The sequence below is a fragment of the Choloepus didactylus genome, chromosome 15, assembly GCF_015220235.1.
Source record: "Choloepus didactylus isolate mChoDid1 chromosome 15, mChoDid1.pri, whole genome shotgun sequence".
Classification (NCBI taxonomy): domain Eukaryota; kingdom Metazoa; phylum Chordata; class Mammalia; order Pilosa; family Megalonychidae; genus Choloepus; species Choloepus didactylus.
Genome location: NC_051321.1, coordinates 83,248,676 through 83,270,497, shown reverse-complemented (window position 1 = coordinate 83,270,497; position 21,822 = coordinate 83,248,676). Strand labels below are relative to the sequence as shown.

General features: G+C 40.1%; 1 protein-coding gene across 1 annotated transcript in view; it reads left to right on the top strand.

Moving 5' to 3' along the window:
• Positions 1-237: 237 nt before the first annotated feature.
• Positions 238-21,822, top strand: part of GLUD1 (glutamate dehydrogenase 1) — a 53,311-nt gene continuing 31,726 nt past the window's right edge. Inside the window, exons 1-2 of the mRNA XM_037804525.1 lie at positions 238-834; positions 15,177-15,257. Of these exons, the coding sequence (XP_037660453.1) occupies positions 402-834; positions 15,177-15,257 (514 nt within the window). The 5' untranslated portion in view covers positions 238-401. The remainder of the gene's footprint in view (positions 835-15,176; positions 15,258-21,822) is intronic.

Below are 21,822 nucleotides of genomic sequence, written 5' to 3'. Positions count from 1 at the left end.
GGCAAATCCGCCCAGCGCCCCTCCCCCACCCAGGGCCGGGGCGCCTGGGGTACGAGCATGCGCGCCGCGGCCTGCCTGCGCCTGCGCGCGCCCCCCGCCCGCACGCGCCGCCGCCGCGCCCGGGAGGCCGAGGGAAGCCGCGCGGGGGCGGGGGCAGAGGCCTCGCGCGCGCCCCCCGCGCTGCCAGTCCCTGGCGTCGTTGGGCTGCGGCCCCCGAAGCCCGTCCTCCCCGTTAGGCGGCGAGAGCCGCGAGGGGAGGGGACAGCCGGGGAGGCAGGAAGCTGCAGCTTAAAAGGGCCGCCCGCACCCCGCTCTTCCTCCGTCGGCCACAGGCCTCCGCGCTCGCCTGCCCCGCGGCCCGCACGCACCTCCTCCGCTCCGCGGCCCCTCCACCCGCCGCCATGTACCGCTGCCTGAGCGAAGCGCTGCAGCTGCTGCCCCGGACCGGGCCCGCCTCCGTGGCCTCGGCCGACTCGGCCGCGCTGCTGGTCCGGGCCCGCGCCGCCGCCCCGCAGCTGGGGCTCGCGCCGCCCGCCCGGCGACACTACAGCGAGGCGGCGGCCGACCACGAGGACGACCCCAACTTCTTCAAGATGGTGGAGGGCTTCTTCGACCGCGGCGCCAGCATCGTGGAAGACAAGCTGGTGGAAGACCTCAAGACCCGCGAGAGCGAGGAGCAGAAGCGGAACCGGGTGCGCGGCATCCTGCGGATCATCAAGCCCTGCAACCACGTCCTGAGCGTCTCCTTCCCCATCCGGCGCGACGACGGCTCCTGGGAGGTCATCGAGGGCTACCGCGCCCAGCACAGCCAGCACCGCACGCCCTGCAAGGGAGGTGAGTGTGTGGGGTCTGGCCTCCCGGGGCGGCTTTTCAGTCCCTACCGCAGTCCCCGCCCGGGGTCACCCCCCGGATAATCCCCCAGCAGACGCGTCAGCCTCGGGATGCGCTGGGCGGAGGTACCCCCACCCCGGATGCTTCAGGCTTGGGATCGATGATGATTTTTTTTCCTACCTAAAACCTCCAGGGGACCCTGACCGCCTCCCCCTGCAAGAGATCACCCCGGGTTCTTCTGCATGTGTCGATGCCGTATGCAGAATAAACACTGTCCCGGGCTCCTTTTGGTCCCCGTGTGTGTGTTTGTGTGTGTGTGTGTGTGTGTCACACTGGGTGGGCCCAGCCGAATTGTACTTCTAGAAAAGGGAATGACCGGCCCAGCTGATGCTGCAAGTTTTCTTGGGCTTCTGTGACTTGCACCCGAAAGTCCAGTATGAAAGAAATTATTTCCGGATTCTTTTTCACTCCTGTTACAACAGTGACAGATGATATAGAAACATAGAAAAAATATCCCTCTGTAAGTTTGCAATCTAGACAGTTTTATTAACCAAAGCAATTTTAAGTACACATCAACCTTAAGTTATTTTCCAACCCTGCAAGCTTCTACTGTTTTATACGTGCACATTTAAAAATACTATATATGAGTGGTGGAACATTTCTGAGGGACAAACACCGGGTGCCCTGACAGTAAGTCTGAAGGGTGTAGTATACGGGCCAGCCAATGGAATGAAATAGCCTTGGGGGTGTGTAATGGTCCTGGCTAGGACCAGGTTTGAGCTTGGAGAAAAAGAGATCAAGTATATGAAGAAAGGAGTTGACTCAGATGCAATTTGGTAGGCACTAAGTTATCCTGTAGGTTAAAATTTGAATGTCTGTAGACACATTGCTTGCTGTGAGCAAATAAAAGCTTTTTACATTCCACCCCAATATATTGCATAACAATACATCTTTAATGGTGTGTAAAGGTAACATAAAATAGAAAAGACAAAAATTATGTTTTTACTATTGTAAAACATTTATGTATAATTGAGGTCCTCATTCTAGAAGGCAATTCCAAAGGAGGTGAAAAGTCTTGGCCAGGTGGCTTGGCCGGTGAGCACAGAGGACGTTTAAGTAGATCCTTTGTCTCAGAAACCCACTCGACATTATTTTTAATGTACCAGCTTTATTGTAAGGAAAAGTTTTAGGAATCATCTTTACCAGAGAGCTCCAGCTCTGCTGGCATTCCCAGTTTGGGAACAAAGGTTGCTTAAAGGATTTAATGATTTACTTGCTACATTTGCATTTGACCCCACCCAACTTCTGTGACTTTGGGAGCTTCATTTTCCTCTAGGTCTGCTTTCTTCCTCCGGACTAAGGTTTGAACCACTTTGACACTGATTTCCCTTCCAGCTCCCAAATTATATCAGATGTACACTGTCAATCTCCTATCACTCCTTTACTCACTAAACCAAGAATACAAATTCAGATTCCCAAGAAAAGCAAACAAGGATTTATATTGTAGGAAGAGGCAAAGTATAGTAAATACTACATTGTAATGTTTCTTAAAAATGGGCATCAGATTTATTTGTACTGTCTTGTAGGCAACATTTTCCATTCCCTTAAAACGTACACGAATAAACTATATTCATTTTCCTGTAGAAACTCATTTGGGTTCCTTAAAGTTTATATGAAGTTATATACCCTTCCTCTTGTTGCCACAGAAGTTTTAATACCAAAATATTGAACCTAGCAACAAATTGCATCAGCTGCACCAAAGATCTGTTATTGTAGCGCTCGCTCGTGGTGGAGTGTGATACAATTCTCTGTTCCATTTAGTATACTTTCCAAAGGGCATGCTCCTGAAAGCACTATTAACTCCCTGCGTATAAACATAGAGAAACTGAATTGTAACTACTAAATAATAGCAATCATTGCAAGATAATGTAATATGAAGGAACATTGACCTCTACAAAGTGAGAAAATTTATTATGTTAACGAATTTGAAAGACTTTATGGAGAGAATAGGATCAAGGAGGATTATGTAGCTATGAAAGCTCTTACAAATGTTTTAGTGTGTCTAAGATAAAATAACAAACAGCCTACTAAGTGGATGATAGCAAAATGTAGACTTCCATTGTTGGCTATCAGGACACTCCACGCTCTTCCTAGCCATTTATCATCCTCTCAGATTGCAGAGAATTTGCATTCCATTTAAACAGTAAAACTTTTTTTTAACTTAGGAGAAAGTTGTTAACCTCCTTGGTCCCACTCTGTTCTCAGAAATACAGTATTTATTAGGTGATAAGAGATTTTTTTTTTAAATGCTTTGGGTAATTCCTATAAATTAAGACTCTCCCTCTTAAACACACTTTTGCACACTCATTTCTTCCCCCATCACAGAACTGCCTGTTCCCCCAACATTGCTTTGAAAACTACCTCTTCTGTTCTCTTCATCATCTTGCCAACTCAGTTTTCCATGTCTGTGTAATTTTTCTTTGAGTGACCCCACACCTGAATTTTCTGAAGTCAAGATTCTCGAGGTTGAAGCAAAGCAATAATCAGATTATAATCTCTGCAAGGGAAACAGGTGGTTTTAAAACCTGGGGGCGACTGATGTGTACTTTATTCTAAGTCAATATTTAATAATATGTATTGTTTTTGTGCTCCTCTTTCAAATTAGCCTTCAATGTCAATTTTGGAGCCACACTAAAAATTCCACCCTGTTAACAGTCATACACTGAGATATTTTTGGGTGTTTCTTTTTGTTTTCGGTTTTTTGTTTCCTAAAAAAGGATCAGGCCGCAGTATTCCCACATATATTTAACCAATACTGTTAGGTTTGCTGCTAATAAGGATTTGCAAAAGAGTGTGCGATGGGCTCTGAAAGGGAGTTTTAAGAAAGGCTTTAAAAATATTTTCAGCAAAGATGAGTATTGTGGGAGTAAGTGGCTGATTTAAGGTGATGCTCTCAAAAGTTTTTGGATGTTTGAAAACCTTGATGTGCTTATTAACTTTTTCAATAAATTCTCTGCATTTTCTTGGCTGTGGTTCTGCCAAAATTAATTTGGGAGAAAAGTACAGATTGATAATAGCTATTCATGATATAGGAGTCAATTTACTTTCTCTTCCAGCCTGCCCATCTTCTCCTTTGTCTTGATATCAAAACTAAGTCAAAATTCCCTATGGCCAATTCTCCTTCCAGTCATAGAACTCTCTAAAATCGTCATCATTCAGATGTAGTTGATGAGCTATAAATGGAATCTCTGCTATATAAACCCCAAATCTTTTAACTACTGGTATCAGCACAAAAAAAAAGAGTATATCCTATGTTAATCCTTAGAGGAAAAATGCAAAACAAAAAAAGTCTGGGATGTCATGGACTTATTTTTGCTGTGCTGAATTGACAACCACTAAAATTTGTTTTTGTGTGTGTGTGTGTTTGTTTAAGTGCAGGGGGTACATCTGCATTTGCTCCTACAGGATAAAATTTAGCCTGTGTAGGTAACTTTAATTTAGGATTTAACTCGGTTGGAAATTTCTGTTAGAAGACAGGTAATTTGTATGTCTTCCAGCCTTGGGTTTTGTTGGGGGTTTTTTTGTTTTTTTGTTTTTTGTTTTTTAAATACTTTTTATTTAAATATGGGTGTTGCCATTATAAAGGCTTTTTTTTAATTTCATGGATGCCAAATGCCTTTTTTCTACCCAAAAATACTAGTGAATAAAGACCTACGTAACAGTGGAGAGGTATACATCAGATTGTCATTTAGTCTTCTGGTCATTCGTGTGTGTGAATCCATCTAGCAAGTTTGCTTTGGCAGTAAAAACCCCATGTGCAGAAAGACAAACACTTTGTTCACCCATTATGCAAAGAACACTTTACAGGAACTGGAGCATCAGTAATTTGAGGGGAAGCACCAGTGTGTATTAAACTCCAGTAAAACTGGCACTTGTTAAATTTTAAGAAAGAAAAATTGATCATGTACTTCCTGGCTTATGATGGGAAGAAATCGGGTTTAGTGCTGTTGATAGTAGTTCAGATTGTTTAGGAAAATCGTTTTTTATTGACTTGGGTTAAGAGATACTGAAGTTTCTGCCTGGAACCAGTGGAGGTTAAAATACTAACTCGTGGATGTTGAAAAATACCTTGACACGAGTCTTACACGAGACTTTTTGCCTTTGGTTTTTTTGTTTTTGTTTTTTGCATAATAGGCTTTTACAATACAAGTAATAAAGAGAAAAACTTCTAATAGCCCCTTGATAAAGCATATTGATTCATAAATGGCCGATAATTCCTCTACCCAGGTAACCCCTATTAAAATGCATTTGCATGATTCACATATTCAAATAGTAATGAAAGTTACAAAGTGAAAAATGAAGCATCTCCACCCCCAATCCCTTCCCGTGAGAATCACAACGATCTTAAATCCAAAGCTGATAATTAGAACTGCCCTAGCTATCCATGTGGATCAGTATTTTCACTTCCTAGGTGCAGGAATTAATGCAGATTAAGCATAACTACTATTTAACTGTCAAGTGTTCGTGTATTAAGAACCACTGAGAAAGGCAGGAAAGGTTTTCTGAAAGGCAAGAAGACAGACTGGGGCAGGGCTGCTGAAGACCTTAGTTTCCTTCACAAAAAGGCAGCCTGACCAAGGAGATTCTGCAGCCACGTGTCAACCATAAAAGTCTGCTGGCAGAGCATGTGATAACACTCAGAGGTAACATTTATCCAGCTCTGTTTGTATACCAGGCATTTGGCCAAGAGCTTTCCTTTCATCATCACTTTCATTCCCCATGACAACCTCATGAGATACACTGGTGTCCCGTTTTTCAAATGTGGGTACTAAGGCTGAAGAATTAAGTACCTTTGGCTCCTAAGTAGCAAGGTGGGGTTCAGACTGGTCATGTGGGATTTATTCATGCAAGGAATTACATGTTGTATCTTGTGGTATGCATTGATGGAGCACCAGGTCATGCCATTAACACAGTGATTCCCAAGCTTTTGCATGGATGCCTTTGAAATTTGTTAAAAGGCATTGGAAGACATAACCTTCCTCCTAGGAAAAAAATGCATACACAAACAACTCTGTATACAAAACTTGTTCATAGATGATATCTATAGAGGTCCATTTATTCTAATTACTAAAGCAATGAAATAATATTTTTAGTAGTTTTTCCATTGAAAGACTTTGGTGTTTTATGGATTGTGTTAGGCAAAATAACTCATTTCTTTACTAAAGTGGTATTACATGTATCTTTAAGGGTTTCAGTGGAATATTTTTAAAAGGGCATTCTTCCGAGTGTGTTCATAAAAAAACCATAAGAAAATTATTTTTTTACCAAGAGTTGCTGTTCTTCCTCTTGTCTTCTTGGAGAAAGCCCAACATCTGATTTTTCTGAATTGCCTCTTGGCTAGAGGAAAATGTGACATGTGACACAAATGGAAATTTTAGAAGTTGTCAGTGGTGTGGCTCCCTTTGCCATTTGTTGTCATCACAAGTATGTCAACATATGCCATAAAAGCATGAAAAAGCATTTGTACATATTGGGCCAAAGTCATACCTACATGAACACTCAATCCCTTTACAAGGGAGACACAGCAAAGGAATAAACAAGGCTGATAGAACCCGTATTGGGGTTTATGAATAAGGACTGTGTGGTACACTCTAAATGGTTTTCCAAATAAAGTGATTTTTCCATTATGGTTTTTTTTTCCTACAGGCAAAAGCTTTAAACTTTATGCTTAATTAAGTTAACCTGTTCGTTCTCTGTTTTTTGATTGCCTGGTCTCTGTCAGGTACCATGTTCTGTGCTCAGGGAGCTATCCATAAGAGAGGTTAAGGTGGGAAAAAAAAAAAAAAGATGAGGCTAAATGTATTGTTTCTTGAAAAACATTTTTTTCATCACTCCCAAAATAAAACAGAATCCAGAATCCCTTCTACACATACTATATCATTCTCGTTTTGCTTTTAGCTCAGTATTCTGGTTCTACATTTTCCTTTCCTGGAATCAGTCAATAAATGACACACTTGAAAACACACTACACAAGATGTCACTGCACTGGGAGTTCAAAGACACTCTTGATCTGGGAGTCAAGACGTTGGAAAGGGTCAGGGGAAGAGGGGGTGTCTTCAGCCAAGGCAGTGGGCAGGAATGTGGGGAGGGGTCCTGGGATCAGACTGTGTGTGTGTTTAGCAAGAAGTAAGGGTGTTGGGTGGAGGCTGATAAACCAAGGAGGGCATGGAAGCCTGGGGAGCTGCGGGACCAGGAATGCAGCAGCAAGTTTGCACTGATTAGGCAATGATGGAGGAATGTAAAGGCTAGATAAAACATTTTAAAGAAAAGACAGGATTTCCCAACCAGTTGGGTATAAGGGATGAAGGGGAGGAGGGTCAAAGATAACACCCAACATTTCTAGCTTGAGAAAATGATGGGAAAAATGATGATATTAAGGACAGAATAGGGTTATGAGGAAAGATGATTGCATTTTGGAAATAAAGGAGATCTGGTTTAAGAGGATTTATGGGAAGTGTGCACCTTTTTATTGCTCGTGCCCTGGCACAGTGCAGTTGCTCTGTCTGGGTGTCCACACCTGTCTCTTGTCTCCCTGATGACACAATATTCTTAAAACCCAGTTCACATAACACCTAGACTCATAAATAATTTATGGAAACAGGAGATTCTGAAATTTTGAGCCTTTACTTACCACTTTTAGTCTTTTTATAACAAATTGCTATTACCTTTTGCTAAATGTGCTTGATTTTATAATTCACCAGTGTCACTAGGGTCACTTCCAAGACCTGTGTGACTTGAAGGTGTGACTAGTTGATTCTTATTATCAGAATAAGGAATCTATTTAAAAATTAACAAAATCCCCCCATTTTTAAGGAGTTTTAGCAATAAAGTATTTTTTAAAGCAATTTTATTCACAGACCATAAAATCCATCCAATGTGCACAATCGATGGCTCTCAGTGTAATCACAGAGCTGTGCTTTCATCAGCACAATCAATTTTAGAGCACTCATGCTCCAGAAAGAAAACCCCACACCCTTAACACCCCATTATTGACACAGCATTGGTGTGGTTCCTTTGTTGCAATTGATGGAAGAATATTAACATATTACTGTTAACTATAGTCCATGGGTTGTACTATTAACTACCTTCATTGTCCACAACAGGGTTCGCTGTTCTGTACAGTTCCATGTTTCATCCTCTAGCTTTCCTTCTAGTGACATACACGACTCAAAACTTCCCCTTTCAACCACAAATCACACACATGGTTCAGTGCTGTTATTTACATACATGATAATGTTGCTACCATCACCTCTGTCCATTTCCAAACATTTACAATCAACCTTACTAAAACTTTGCACAAATTAAGCATCAGCACCCATTCTCTACCCTCATTCTATCTCCAAGTAATCTATAGTCGAGATACTAACTCCATGAGTTTGCTCATTATATTTAGTTCATATCAGCAAGATCATACAATATTTGCCCTTTTGTGTCTGGCTTATTTCACTCAACATAATGTCCTCAAGGTCCATCCATGTTGTCAGATGCATCAGGACTTTATTCCTTCTTACAGCTGAATAATCCTTTGTATGTATATATCAAATTTTGTTTATCCATTCATCTGGAAACACTTGGGTTGTTTCCATCTTTTGGCAATTGTGAATAATGCTACTGTGAACGTTGGTGTGCCAATGTTTGTTCGTGTCCCGCTTTCAGTTTTCCGTATATACACCTAGTTGCAGGCTTGCCAGTTCTATACTTAGCTTCCTGAGAAACCAACAGACTATCTTCCACATTCCCACCAGCAGTGAAGTGTTCCTGTTTATTCACATCCTCTCCAACACCTAGAGTTTTCTGTTTGTTGAATAGTGGCCGTTCCAGTAGGTGTGAAATGATATCTCAGTGGTTTTGATTTGCATTTTCCTAACAGCTGATGTTGAGCATCTTTTCATGTGCTTTTTAGCCATTTGTATTTCCTTTTTTAACTAGATTTTTAATTGGGTTGTTTTGTCCATTTTTTAATTGGATTGTTTTTTTATTGTTGAGTTGTAGGATTTCTTTTTATATTCTAGATATCAAACCCTTATCAAATATGTGGTTTCCACATATTTTTTCCGTTGAGTCAGCTGCCTTTTGATCTTTTTGACAAAGGCCTTTGAAGCACAGAATTATTCAATTTTGATGAGGTCCCATTTATCTATTTTTTTCTTTCATTGTTTGTGCTTTGGGTGTAAAGTCTAAGAAACCATTGCCTACCACAAGAACAAGATCCCCTTTTGATGTATAATCTTCCATCCATCGGGCAGTAATCCAGATATTTAAGCACAAAACAGAGCTCTGTATTTTATAGATAAGTATGTATGTGGAAGCAGGTAAAATGATTGGAAGGATATACACTTAAATCCCCAACACCCCTGAGGAGATGGAGGTCACAAGTGGTGGCCAGGGGAGACTGCAGCTTTTTCTGTGAATTTTTATGAGAGCATATACATAGATAATACATAATTTAACATTTTTGATGAAAAGAAGAAATATTTTCAGATAAGCATGTGCTTCCCAGAAAACTCAAGTCTGTCTCTTCAAAATGGCTAAAATAAACATTTTTATAATGGGAAAGAAATCCAAAGCATATGCTCCCCTGCCTTCTTACACACAGAAGTGGTACACCTATACTAGCAGAGCATAGTGTCTGATTTTCCTCAACCCTAGTGCTAAATAGTTCCTTCCCAGTGCTCAATATTTGAATTTTTATCCCAGATTACCGTATTTCACGTCATCATTTGCTGATGGGTACTGTTTCCTCACAGCTTCTTTCCCTCCTCTCATTTTGAATTAATTTATGCTACTCTGTTGGGTTAGGAAATTATTTTAGTATTAAGGAGAGAAACTAGGTACTAACAATAAATTGGAAGAGGTTTATAGTGCTGAATGGTAATGGTTGCTCTTTGGCCTTTTTTCTTCTCTGGGGGTTCTATGCTTCTGGTAGAACTCTTGGTTATTGAAAAAAATAATGATTTCTGAGAACTGAGAGAATACAGGTTGGAAGTGGGATTTCTGAAGAATTAATCAAGCCCTATTAAGAGATCCACATTCAAGAAATTTTTAAAACTGTTTAAAATTTCATGATTCTGCTCAGTGATTTATCATAAAAAAAATTATGGGTGACTGAGTGGCTAGGGGCTTTTTGCATGAATGTTTGTTTTTGAGTCAGCTAGCAAAAGGAAGAAAAATTTAAGCCACTCATTTGCGGTTTTCACTGACTTACTAATGAGCTGTCTTGTTTTCTCCATCACTGTAGCAACTTTTGATTTTGATTTTGATTTCTCCTAAGAAAGAAAAGTTTAGTGTGTACCAGTTGTTAGACTTTTGAAGATACTAAGGAGTATTTTTGGTAATGAAGTTAAAAACAGCAGTGTTTTGTGCCGTGTATAGTTGGCAGATATCTGCATGTCATTATGTTCTCTTGAAACATCTGGATGCCCGTTAACTTAAAACAGCTGTAGTGTGATTTAACCTCTCTTGAGAATAGAAGGTAGGACTTCAGAGTTCCCACTGTAGTAAGTACTTAATTCTTTTGCCAACCCTCCCTACAATTTTAGCAAGGTTGGTGAATAATAAATGTGGTGGCATTGCTTTAGTTTCAACTAGGGGAACAGGAAGCACAGTTTACTTCATCCACAGGTCCGAATGTGGTCCTTGATTTTAGGCGGTTTCTTATGCCGTCGATCGACACCTGAGTAACCAACCCATTTCCTCTCTTGTTAGTCAACTGTGGGCTCCTGCTCTTCATTAAATGTACCTACCCCTGTTCTTTGTGTGATAGTCTCTTACCCATGCTAGCATGGCCACCCAGAGAGCTAGCTAATGTCTTCCCAGCATTAGGAACGCCGGTGACGATGGAGGCCAACAGATAGCACTCCTAAGGCCTCTAGGGTACAAAAAAATCATAACTTGTGGAGTAAAACTTTTGTTCCTTCTTTGAACCCATTTATCCCTGTTGGTCCTGCTCACCTTTAGCCTTCTCTGCCTTACTTTCCATACCATAGAAAGGGGGAAGGAAAGGCTTCTTTTAATAAAAAGTAAGAATATTCAGACTGCAAATTGGATCCCTCTTGCTTTGTTTTGGTTTAAAACATTTTAAGATTTTTCTGTTTTTTTCCTGTCTGTATGTGTACATCAGCTATAATCTGGCTTTACCAAATGGCTTTGTCTTCAAATTGAGTATCCTTGAAATAAAGTAGGCATTCAAAAGTGCCAGCTTTTCCCCATCTTTCAGAACTTTGAAGTATATATCACATTGTTTTATGCTTCACGTACTCGAGTTGTGTTCAGTTTCTCCCAGTCCACTGAGTTAACAGATAGAGTGAGAGTTCATTCTTCTTTGCAGTCACCTTTGAATCTCCTGATATCCCCTAGCCAGAATGTGGGCATGCATTTTTCAGGTGATGGTGGTTTTTCAGTAATTGTCTTTGATTTACGATGCTGCAGAGGGCGGAGCAGCTGCGACCCACCCCCCACCCCCCACCCCCAGTGCTAACTTCTGTCTTACTGAAGGTTGTTTTGTTTCATGTATTCTATGGGGTATTTAGCTTAGGGGTACACTTTGGGGTTTTTTGTATTTCAGATCAACAGTTTAAGTACAAGACACCCCGTACTAGTATGCCTGCCATCTTCCAAGAAGTAAGTTTGTTATTTGTATTTGAATTAGAAGTTGCAGTGAAACCTGTTTCATCTTTAGCCCTGGAAGTAGCCCCCCGACCTTGAAGTGCGTTTGTTTATGCTGGCCCACCCATGCTTGCTCCGGGGCTCCTTACCTTAGAGCTTCTTTCTTGGCCTCAGTTCACAAAAAAATGCTTCATTGGTTGGTGTCAGGCAGAAAATGCTTGTGTTGGGAGAGATAATTTCTGTAATTTAATTCTTTTGCAGCTGAGCTCGCTAGATGGGTGTGGTCGGGAAAGAACATTTCACTTAACAAGAATTCCTGGGTTCCATCCATTGGAAACATGTTTTCATTTTACATGTGCAATTTCTGACTATGTTTCCGGGGCATTTGTAATAAAATAGACTTTTTGTTTATACGTTTTTGTCAAAGGAGGGATCCAATTTTAATTAGCATCTATGTCTAGGATATTAGGGTATGGCTGTGTAAGGCAGGGGTTAGTCCCCACTATATATACAGTGTATTGTTATAAGCTGTGGGAAAGGGAAAGTAACTTTTCCCCATATGAGGAAGCAAAGATAATTAAAATGGTTTGGTGACTACTTCCACAGGCTCTAAAACAACACTGAGAAATTGTGGTTTTTATATAGAGAAGGAGAAATTTTCCTTCTCAATTACTGTGCTATTTTACCACCCCTATGACTTTATCTTAAGAAGTAAGAAATCAGGGTTTATTGAGCTGTTTAACCCCTATCTGTTTGGATTTTTTTTTTTTTTTTTTTTTGTAAAATTGTGTGTTACTGGTCTGTAGTATTGATTATAGTTGTGACAACAGCTCAGATGTAGGTGTTGACTGTACTGTGCACCGTGCCAGATGCTGGCCATGATGATCTCGGACACCCGGCACTTCTGGGAGCCGTGTTCCTACTATTACTTGCCTTTCCAATGAGGGGGTGGGGGGCTGGGCTCACTTAGTTAGAAGGTGCTGGAGGATGCCTCGGATCTCAGGCAGAGTGTAGTCTTCACTAATCTATGTGCCATTACCTTGCAGTGTTTTTATTAATTTTAAAAGCAAGTTGTAGTGTTTAAAACAAAATTGTTTTAAAGAAACAAATGTTTGGTCTTAATATTACTTAAAATTTTACTTTGATTTCCTCCCCAAAGTACTTTTTTTTAAACCTTGTACTTTTACTCTTTAGTCCAGTCCTTTTCAGTCCTGTCATAATGTTTATGAACTTACGGCAAATTGGTTATACTTTCATGTATGTTGATATTTTTAGTGATCATGGCTTTTAAGAGTCAGGAAATGTTCATATATCGATTTAGCACATCTTGGAGTCCCTACTGTGTGCTATGTTCTGTTAGGTGCCAGGGGCTAAAGCCATGAATAAAACATGGTGTCAGCATGGCAGGTGGGGAAGCCCCAGCAGTGCGCCGTCAGACACCCACCTCGCTCAGGACTGCTTGCCTGGGCTAGAGATGCAGTGGGCTGTAGAGGAGGAATGGCGGATTCACCTTGCGAGGCTTAGACGGGCGATTGGCCAAGGACTCCCCAGCCAAAGGAGTGGGTATACCCACTTTCTCTGTCCCTCTCCCAACACCTAAGTGCTTCTGGGTTCAGGGGCAGTGACACTCAGTTGCCTGCCTCCTTGCTTGTCCTTCTTTGGCCACATTCCATCCTTATGGAAGGGGTGAGAGGAATTGCTTGTCACCAGGCAGGGGAGATGACTTTCTCAGCTTTCTCATCTCCTGGTTGAAAGAGGCTGGAGTTAGTGAGGGGAGAAACAGTTAAGGATCTCTGGAGGTCTACCCACTAGGAGCCAAACCTCTGCTTAGACAGCTGATATCCAGGTTGAATCTGTCGAACTTGTTGACTATCCCATTTTCTTACACTTGTACTTGAACTCCCTGCTGCCACATCACCCAAACCAAAAAGAAAAAGGGTAATCCAAAGCCTTCACTGAGTTAGTTGCCTTCCCACATTCATTTGAAGATCATTTTCATCTTGTGAGACCCCAGTGACTCTTGTCTCCCCCTGGGTTGTAGTTCCTTAAGGACAGGGACCCTGTCTTACTCCTTTACACCCTTAAGAACCCCATCTGATGCTCTTACCAACTCACACCAGAAAGGAAAAACCAGACGTCAAGATAGACAGACTTTTCCTCTTAGCTGTCAGAACACTTATATAATTGTACCTAAGAGCCTCCTCCCAAATACCTCTCTGTTGCTCAGATGTGGCCCTCTCTCTCTAGCTAAGCCAACTTGGCAGGTGAAATCACTGCCCTCCCCACTACGTGGGATCAGACACCCAGGGGAGTGAACCTCCCTGGTAATGTGGAATATGACTCCCAGGGAGGAACGTAGATCCAGCATCATGGGATGAAGAACATCTTCTTGACAAAAGGGGGAATATGAAAGGAAATGAAATAAGCTTCAGTGGCAGAGAGATTCCAAAAGGAGCCGAGAAGTCACTCTGGTGGGCACTCTTATGCACAATATAGACAACCCTTTTTAGGTTCTAGTGAATTGGAGTAGTTAGCAGTAAATACCTGAAACTATCAAACTACAACCCAGAACCCATGGATCTTGAAGGCGATTGTATAAAAATGTAGCTTATGAGGGCTAACAATGTGATTGGGAAAGCCATATGGACCACACTTCCCTTTGTCTAGTTTATGGATGGATGAGTAGAAAAATGGGGGAAGGAAAAAAAACAAACAAAGGCACCCAGTGTTCTTTTTTACTTATTTGCTCCTTTTCACTTTAATTATTCTTATTATTTGTGTGTGTGTGTGTGTGTGTGTGTGTGTGTGTGTGTGTGTGGTAATGAAGGTGTCAGGGATTGATGTTGGTGATGTATGCACAACTATGTAATGGTACTGTGAACAATCGAATGTATGCTTTGTTTTGTATGACTGCATGGTATATGAATATATCTCAATAAAATGAATTTTTAAAAAAATTCAGGCTTGTCTGTAGCTCTTCCTGGACATCTAGTATAGCAGCTTTTTCTTTTTTACTTTATGGTGTTCTGTCACATAAGCTACTTCACATGTTCTTGGAAATAGCCAAGGTGGGAAATGTAAGAAGTGTGGACATTTTCAATTTGTTGTTGTATATACAGAGCATTCTGGGAGACTTGGGGGGACACGAAAGGGTGGGGATGGGGCAGAGGGGAGGGTTTATTAAACCGAGGAGAATTCTGGTTGGTGATGGGAACTGCAAGTCCTCTGGAGTTGGCTTGTTTTGGGATAACAAGTTCATTGAAAAGATTGGGTTGACCAAGCCTTCAGATTTTAAATGGTAGGTAACCGACGTTCACTAGTTTATTCCAGGAATCTTCAACCTCTTGGCCTATATACTTTGTGCCTATTGCCTACATGGTTTTTTGGAAGTAGGTGATTATTATTTATAGTCGGCTTAAATTAAAATGAAGGTTTAGCATAACTTTCCCAGAAGCAGAAATGTATATCATAAACAAGAATGGGAAAACTGGTTTTCTTATCATTTATATCATAAGTTCTCCTTCTCAAGACATTAGGAAGTTATTTCGTGTGTATTTCATGCTTTCTGCAAAAGTCATGCCTTTTTTTAGAAGCTTACTGAAAGGATATTCTAAATAAGTCTTTATTTATCCTTCTTTCTCACCCATCTTTTATCTTGTTTTTCTCTTAAACACTGCCAGGCATCCGTTACAGCACAGATGTGAGTGTGGATGAAGTGAAAGCCTTGGCTTCCCTGATGACATATAAGTGTGCCGTGGTTGGTAAGTGAGCTCTTTGTTGTTACCTAAAAAGAACTCTTTGGGGAAATATGCTTAATTACAAGGTTATTTTTGAGATGCTATAGAAATATACCTTATCATCTTGTTTTTTAAGTTGCACATTTTAAGGCTTACATGTCCTTTCATTTAGTCTTAATTCAAATTTAATCTTTTTCAAGTGGGAAGTTTTTTACAGGAACTAATTGCATTTTCTTTTTTTTTTTTTTAATCATCATTTTATTGAGATATATTCACATACCACGCAGTCATACAAAACAAATTGTACTTTCGATTGTTTACAGTACCATTACATAGTTGTACATTCATCACCTAAATCAATCCCTGACACCTTCATTAGCACACACACAAAAATAACAAGAATAATAATTAGAGTGAAAAAGAGCAATTGAAGTAAAAAAGAACACTGGGTACCTTTGTCTGTTTGTTTGCTTCCCCTACTTTTCTACACATCCATCCATAAACTAGACAAAGTGGAGTTTGGTCCTTATGGCATTCCCAATCCCACTGTCACCCCTCATAAGCTACATTTTTATACAACTGTCTTCGAGATTCATGGGTTCTGGGTTGTAGTTTAATAGTTTCAGGTATCCACCACCAGCTACCCCAATTCTTTAGAACCTAAAAAAGGTTGTCTAAAGTGTGCGTAAGAGTGCCCACCAGAGTGATCTCTCGGCTCGTTTTGGAGTCTCTCTGCCACTGAAGCTTATTTCATTTCCTTTCACATCCCCCTTTTGGTCAAGAAGATGTTCTCCATCCCACGATGCCGGGTCTACATTCCTCCCCGGGAGTCATATTCCACGTTGCCAGGGAGATTCACTTCCCTGGGTGTCTGATCCCACGTAGGGGAGAGGGCAGTGATTTCACCTTTCAAGTTGGCTTAGCCAGAGAGAGAGGGCCACATCTGAGCAACAAAGAGGCATTCAGGAGGAGACTCTTAGGCACAAATACAGGGAGGCCTAGCCTCTCCTTTGCAGCAACCGTCTTCCCAAGGGTAAAACTTATGGTAGAGGGCTCAACCCATCAAACCACCAGTCCCCTATGTCTGTGGTCATGTTAGCAACCATGGAGGTGGGGTAGGCGAATACCCCTGCATTCTCCACAGGCTCCTCAAGGGGGTACTACATCTTTTTTTTTTTTTTCCTTGTTTGTCTTTTTTCTTTTTTTTTTTTTTTAACTTTCCCTTCTTTTTTAAATCAACTGTATGAAAAAAAAAGTTAAAAAGAAAACAAACATACAATAAAAGAACATTTCAAAGAGACCATAACAAGGGAGTAAGACAAAGACAACTAACCTAAGATAACTGCTTAACTTCCAACATGTTCCTACTTTACCCCAAGAAAGTTACATAATATAGCAACATTTCAGTGAACTTGTTCCTACTACATCCATCAGAAATTAACAGACCATAGTCATTTCTGGGCATCCCCAGAACGTTAAATAGCTTATCTGTTCTTCTTGGATTATTGTTCCCCCTTCCTTAATTGCTCTCTACTGCTAGTTCCCCTACATTCTACATTATAAACCATTTGTTTTACATTTTTCAAAGTTCACATTAGTGGTAGCATATAATATTTCTCTTTTTGTGCCTGGCTTATTTCGCTCAGCATTATGTCTTCAAGGTTCATCCATGTTGTCATATGTTTCACCAGATCGTTCCTTCTTACTGCCGCGTAGTATTCCATCGTGTGTATATACCACATTTTATTTATCCACTCATCTGTTGAAGGACATTTGGGTTGTTTCCATCTCTTGGCAATTGTGAATAATGCTGCTATGAGCATTGGCGTGCAGATATCTGTTCGTGTCACTGCTTTCCGATCTTCCGGGTATATACCGAGAAGTGCAATCGCTGGATCGAATGGTAGCTCTATATCTAGTTTTCTAAGGAACTGCCAGACTGACTTCCAGAGTGGCTGAACCATTATACAGTCCCACCAACAATGAATAAGAGCTCCAAATTCTCCACATCCCCTCCAGCATTTGTAGTTTCCTGTTTGTTTAATGGCAGCATTCTAACCGGTGTTAGATGGTATCTCATTGTGGTCTTAATTTGCATCTCTCTAATAGCTAGTGAAGCTGAACATTTTTTCATGTGTTTCTTGGCCATTTGTATTTCCTCTTCAGAGAACTGTCTTTTCATATCTTTTGCCCATTTTATAATTGGGCTGTCTGTACTATTGTCATTGAGTTGTAGGATTTCTTTGTATATGCAAGATATCAGTCTTTTGTCAGATACATGGTTTCCAAAAATTTTTTCCCATTGAGTTGGCTGCCTCTTTACCTTTTTGAGAAATTCCTTTGAGGTGCAGAAACTTCTAAGCTTGAGGAGTTCCCATTTATCTATTTTCTCTTTTGTTGCTTGTGCTTTGGGTGTAAAGTCTAGGAAGTGGCCTCCTAATACAAGGTCTTGAAGATGTTTTCCTACATTATCTTCTAGGAGTTTTATGGTACTTTCTTTTATATTGAGATCTTTGGTCCATTTTGAGTTAATTTTTGTGTAGGGGGTGAGGTAGGGGTCCTCTTTCATTCTTTTGGATATGGATATCCAACTCTCCCAGCCCCATTTGTTGAAAAGCCCATTATGGCTCAGTTCGGTGACTTTGGGGGCCTTATCAAAGATCAGTCGGCCATAGATCTGAGGGTCTATCTCTGAATTCTCAATTCGATTCCATTGATCTATATGTCTATCTTTGTGCCAGTACCATGCTGTTTTGGCAACTGTGGCTTTATAATAAGCTTCAAAGTCAGGGAGTGTAAGTCCTCCCACTTCGTTTTTCTTTTTTAGAGTGTCTTTAGCAATTCGAGGCATCTTCCCTTTCCAAATAAATTTGATAACTAGCTTTTCCAAGTCTGCAAAGTAGGTTGTTGGAATTTTGATTGGGATTGCATTGAATCTGTAGATGAGTTTGGGTAGAATTGACATCTTAATGACATTTAGCCTTCCTATCCATGAACATGGAATATTTTTCCATCTTTTAAGGTCCCCTTCTATTTCTTTTAGTAGAGTTATGTAGTTTTCTTTGTATAGGTCTTTTACATCTTTGGTTAAGTTGATTCCTAGGTACTTGATTTTTTTAGTTGCTATTGAAAATGGTATCTTTTTCTTGAGTGTCTCTTCAGTTTGTTCATTTCTAGCATATAGAAACATTACTGACTTATGTGCATTAATCTTGTATCCCGCTACTTTGCTAAATTTGTTTATTAGCTCTAGTAGGTGTATCGTTGATTTCTCAGGGTTTTCTAGATAGAAGATCATATCATCTGCAAACAGTGACAGTTTTACTTCTTCTTTTCCAATTTGGATGCCTTTTATTTCTTTGTCTTGCCGGATTGCCCTGGCTAGCACTTCCAGCACAATGTTGAATAACAGTGGTGACAGCGGGCATCCTTGTCTTGTTCCTGATCTTAGAGGGAAGGCTTTCAGTCTCTCACCATTGAGTACTATGCTGGCTGTGGGTTTTTCATATATGCTCTTTATCATGTTGAGGAAGTTTCCTTCAATTCCTACCTTTTGAAGTGTTTTTATCAAAAAGGGATGTTGGATTTTGTCAAATGCTTTTTCAGCATCTATTGAGATGATCAATTGATTTTTCCCTTTCGAGTTTTTAATGTGTTGTAATACATTGATTGTTTTTCTTATGTTGAACCATCCTTGCATGCCTGGAATGAACCCCACTTGGTCATGGTGCATGATTTTTTTAATGTGTCTTTGGATTCGATTTACAAGTATTTTGTTGAGGATTTTTGCATCTATATTCATTAGGGAGATTGGCCGGTAGTTTTCCTTTTTTGTAGCATCTTTGCCTGGTTTTGGTATTAGATTGATGTTAGCTTCATAAAATGAGTTAGGTAGTGTTCCATTTTTTTCAATGTTTTGAAAGAGTTTGAGTAAGATTGGTGTCAGTTCTTTCTGGAAAGTTTGGTAGAATTCCCCTGTGAAGCCATCTGGCCCTGGGCATTTATTTGTGGGAAGATTTTTGATGACTGATTGGATCTCTTTGCTTGTGATGGGTTGGTTGAGGTCTTCTATTTCTTCTCTGGTCAGTCTAGGTTGTTCATATGTTTCCAGGAAATTGTCCATTTCTTCTACATTATCCAGTTTGTTGCCATACAGTTGTTCATAATATCCTCTTATAATTTTTTTAATTTCTTCAGGATCTGCAGTTATGTCACCTTTTTCATTCATTATTTTGTTTATATGGGTTTTCTCTCTTTTTGATTTTGTCAGTCTAGCTAGGGGCTTGTCAATCTTGTTGATCTTCTCAAAGAACCAACTTTTGGTGATAGTTATCCTTTCTATTGTTTTTTTGTTCTCTATGTCATTTATTTCTGCTTTAATCCTTGTTATTTCTTTTCTTGTACTTGGTTTAGGATTGGTTTGCTGTTCATTTTCTAGCTTCTTCAGTTGATCCATTAGTTCTTTGATTTTGGCTCTTTCTTCCTTTTTAATATATGCGTTTAGTGCTATAAATTTCCCCCTTAGCACTGCTTTTGCTGCATCCCATAGGTTTTGGTATGTTGTGTTCTCATTTTCGTTCGTCTCTATATATTTAGCAATTTCTCTTCCTATTTCTTCTTTAACCCACTGATTGTTTAGGAGTGTGTTGTTTAACCTCCAGGTATTTGTGAATTTTCTAAGTCTCTGATGGTTATTGACTTCTAATTATATTCCATTGTGGTCAGAGAATGTGCTTTGAATAATTTCAATCTTTTTAAATTTATTGAGGCTTGTTTTATGTCCCAGCATATGATCTATTCTGGAGAAAGTTCCGTGAGCACTAGACAAGTATGTGTATCCTGGTGATTTGGGATGTAATGTCCTGTAGATGTCTGTTAAATCTAATTCATTTATCAGATTGTTTAGGTTTTCAATTTCCTTATTGGTCTTCTGTCTGGTTGATCTATCTATAGGAGAGAGTGATGTGTTGAAGTCTCCCACAATTATTGTGGAAACATCAATTGCTTCCTTTAGTTTTGCCAATGTTTCTCTCATGTATTTTGTGGCACCTTGATTGGGTGCATAGACATTTACGATTGTTATTTCTTCTTGCTGAATTGCCCCTTTTATTAGTATGTAGTGGCCTTTTTGTCTCTCAAAACATCCCTGCATTTGAAGTCTATTTTATCTGAGATTAATATTGCTACACCTGCTTTCTTTTGGCTGTAGCTTGCATGAAATATTTTTTTCCATCCTTTCACTTTCAGTTTCTTTGTGTCCCTGTGTCTAAGATGAGTCTCTTGTATGCAACATATTGATGGTTCATTTTTTTTGATCCATTCTGCGAATCTATATCTTTTAATTGGGGAGTTTAATCCATTTACATTCAACGTTAAAACCGTGAAGGCATTTCTTGAATCGGCCATCTTATCCTTTGGATTATGTTTGCCATATTTTTCCCTCTCTCTATTAATATCCTTTATTGTACCCATACCGAATCTCTTTAGTACTGAACCTTTCTCCAAGTCTCTCTGTCCTGTCTTTGTTTCTCTGTCTGTAGGGCTCCCTTTAGTATCTCCAGTAGGGCAGGTCTCTTGTTAGCAAATTCTCTCAGCATTTCTTTGTCTGTGAAAAATTTAAGCTCTCCCTCAAATTTGAAGGAGAGCTTTGCTGGATAAAGTATTCTTGGCTGGAAATTCCTCTCACTCAGAATTTTAAATATATCGTGCCACTGCCTTCTCGCCTCCATGGTGGCTGCTGAGTAGTGACTACTTAGTCTTATGCTGTTTCCTTTGTATGTGGTGAATTGCTTTTCTCTTGCTGCTTTCAGAACTTGCTCCTTCTCTTCTATGTTTGACAGTGTGATCAGTATATGTCTCGGAGTGGGTTTTTTTGGATTTATTCTATTTGGAGTTCGCTGAGCATTTATGATTTGTGTATTTATGTTGTTTAGAAGATTTGGGAAGTTTTCCCCAACAATTTCTTTGAATACTCTTCCTAGACCTTTACCCTTTTCTTCCCCTTCTGGGACACCAATGAGTCTTATATTCGGACGTTTCATATTATCTATCATATCCCTGAGGTCCATTTCGAGTTTTTCAATTTTTTTCCCCATTCTTTCTTTTATGCTTTCATTTTCCATTCTGTCATCTTTGAGGTCACTGATTCGTTGTTCAACTTCCTCTAGTCTTGTACTATGAGTGTCCAGAATCTTTTTAATTTGGTCAACAGTTTCTTTAATTTCCATAAGATCATCCATTTTTTTATTTAGTCTTGCAATGTCTTCTTTATGCTCTTCTAGTGTCTTCTTGATTTCCTTCATATCCCGTACTGTGGTCTCATTGTTCATCTTTAGTTCTTTGAGTAGCTGCTCTAGGTGCTGTGTCTCTTCTGGTCTTTTGATTTGGGTGCTTGGGCTTGGGTTATCCATATCGTCTGGTTTTTTCATATGCTTTATAATTTTCTGTTGTTTTTGGCCTCGTGGCATTTGCTGAACTTGATAGGGTTCTTTTAGGGTTTGTAGACCAGTTGAAGTCCTTATCTCTAATTTATCAGATCTACAGCTTCGTGGAGTACACTTTCTCTAACTAACCAGCAGGTGGCGTCCAC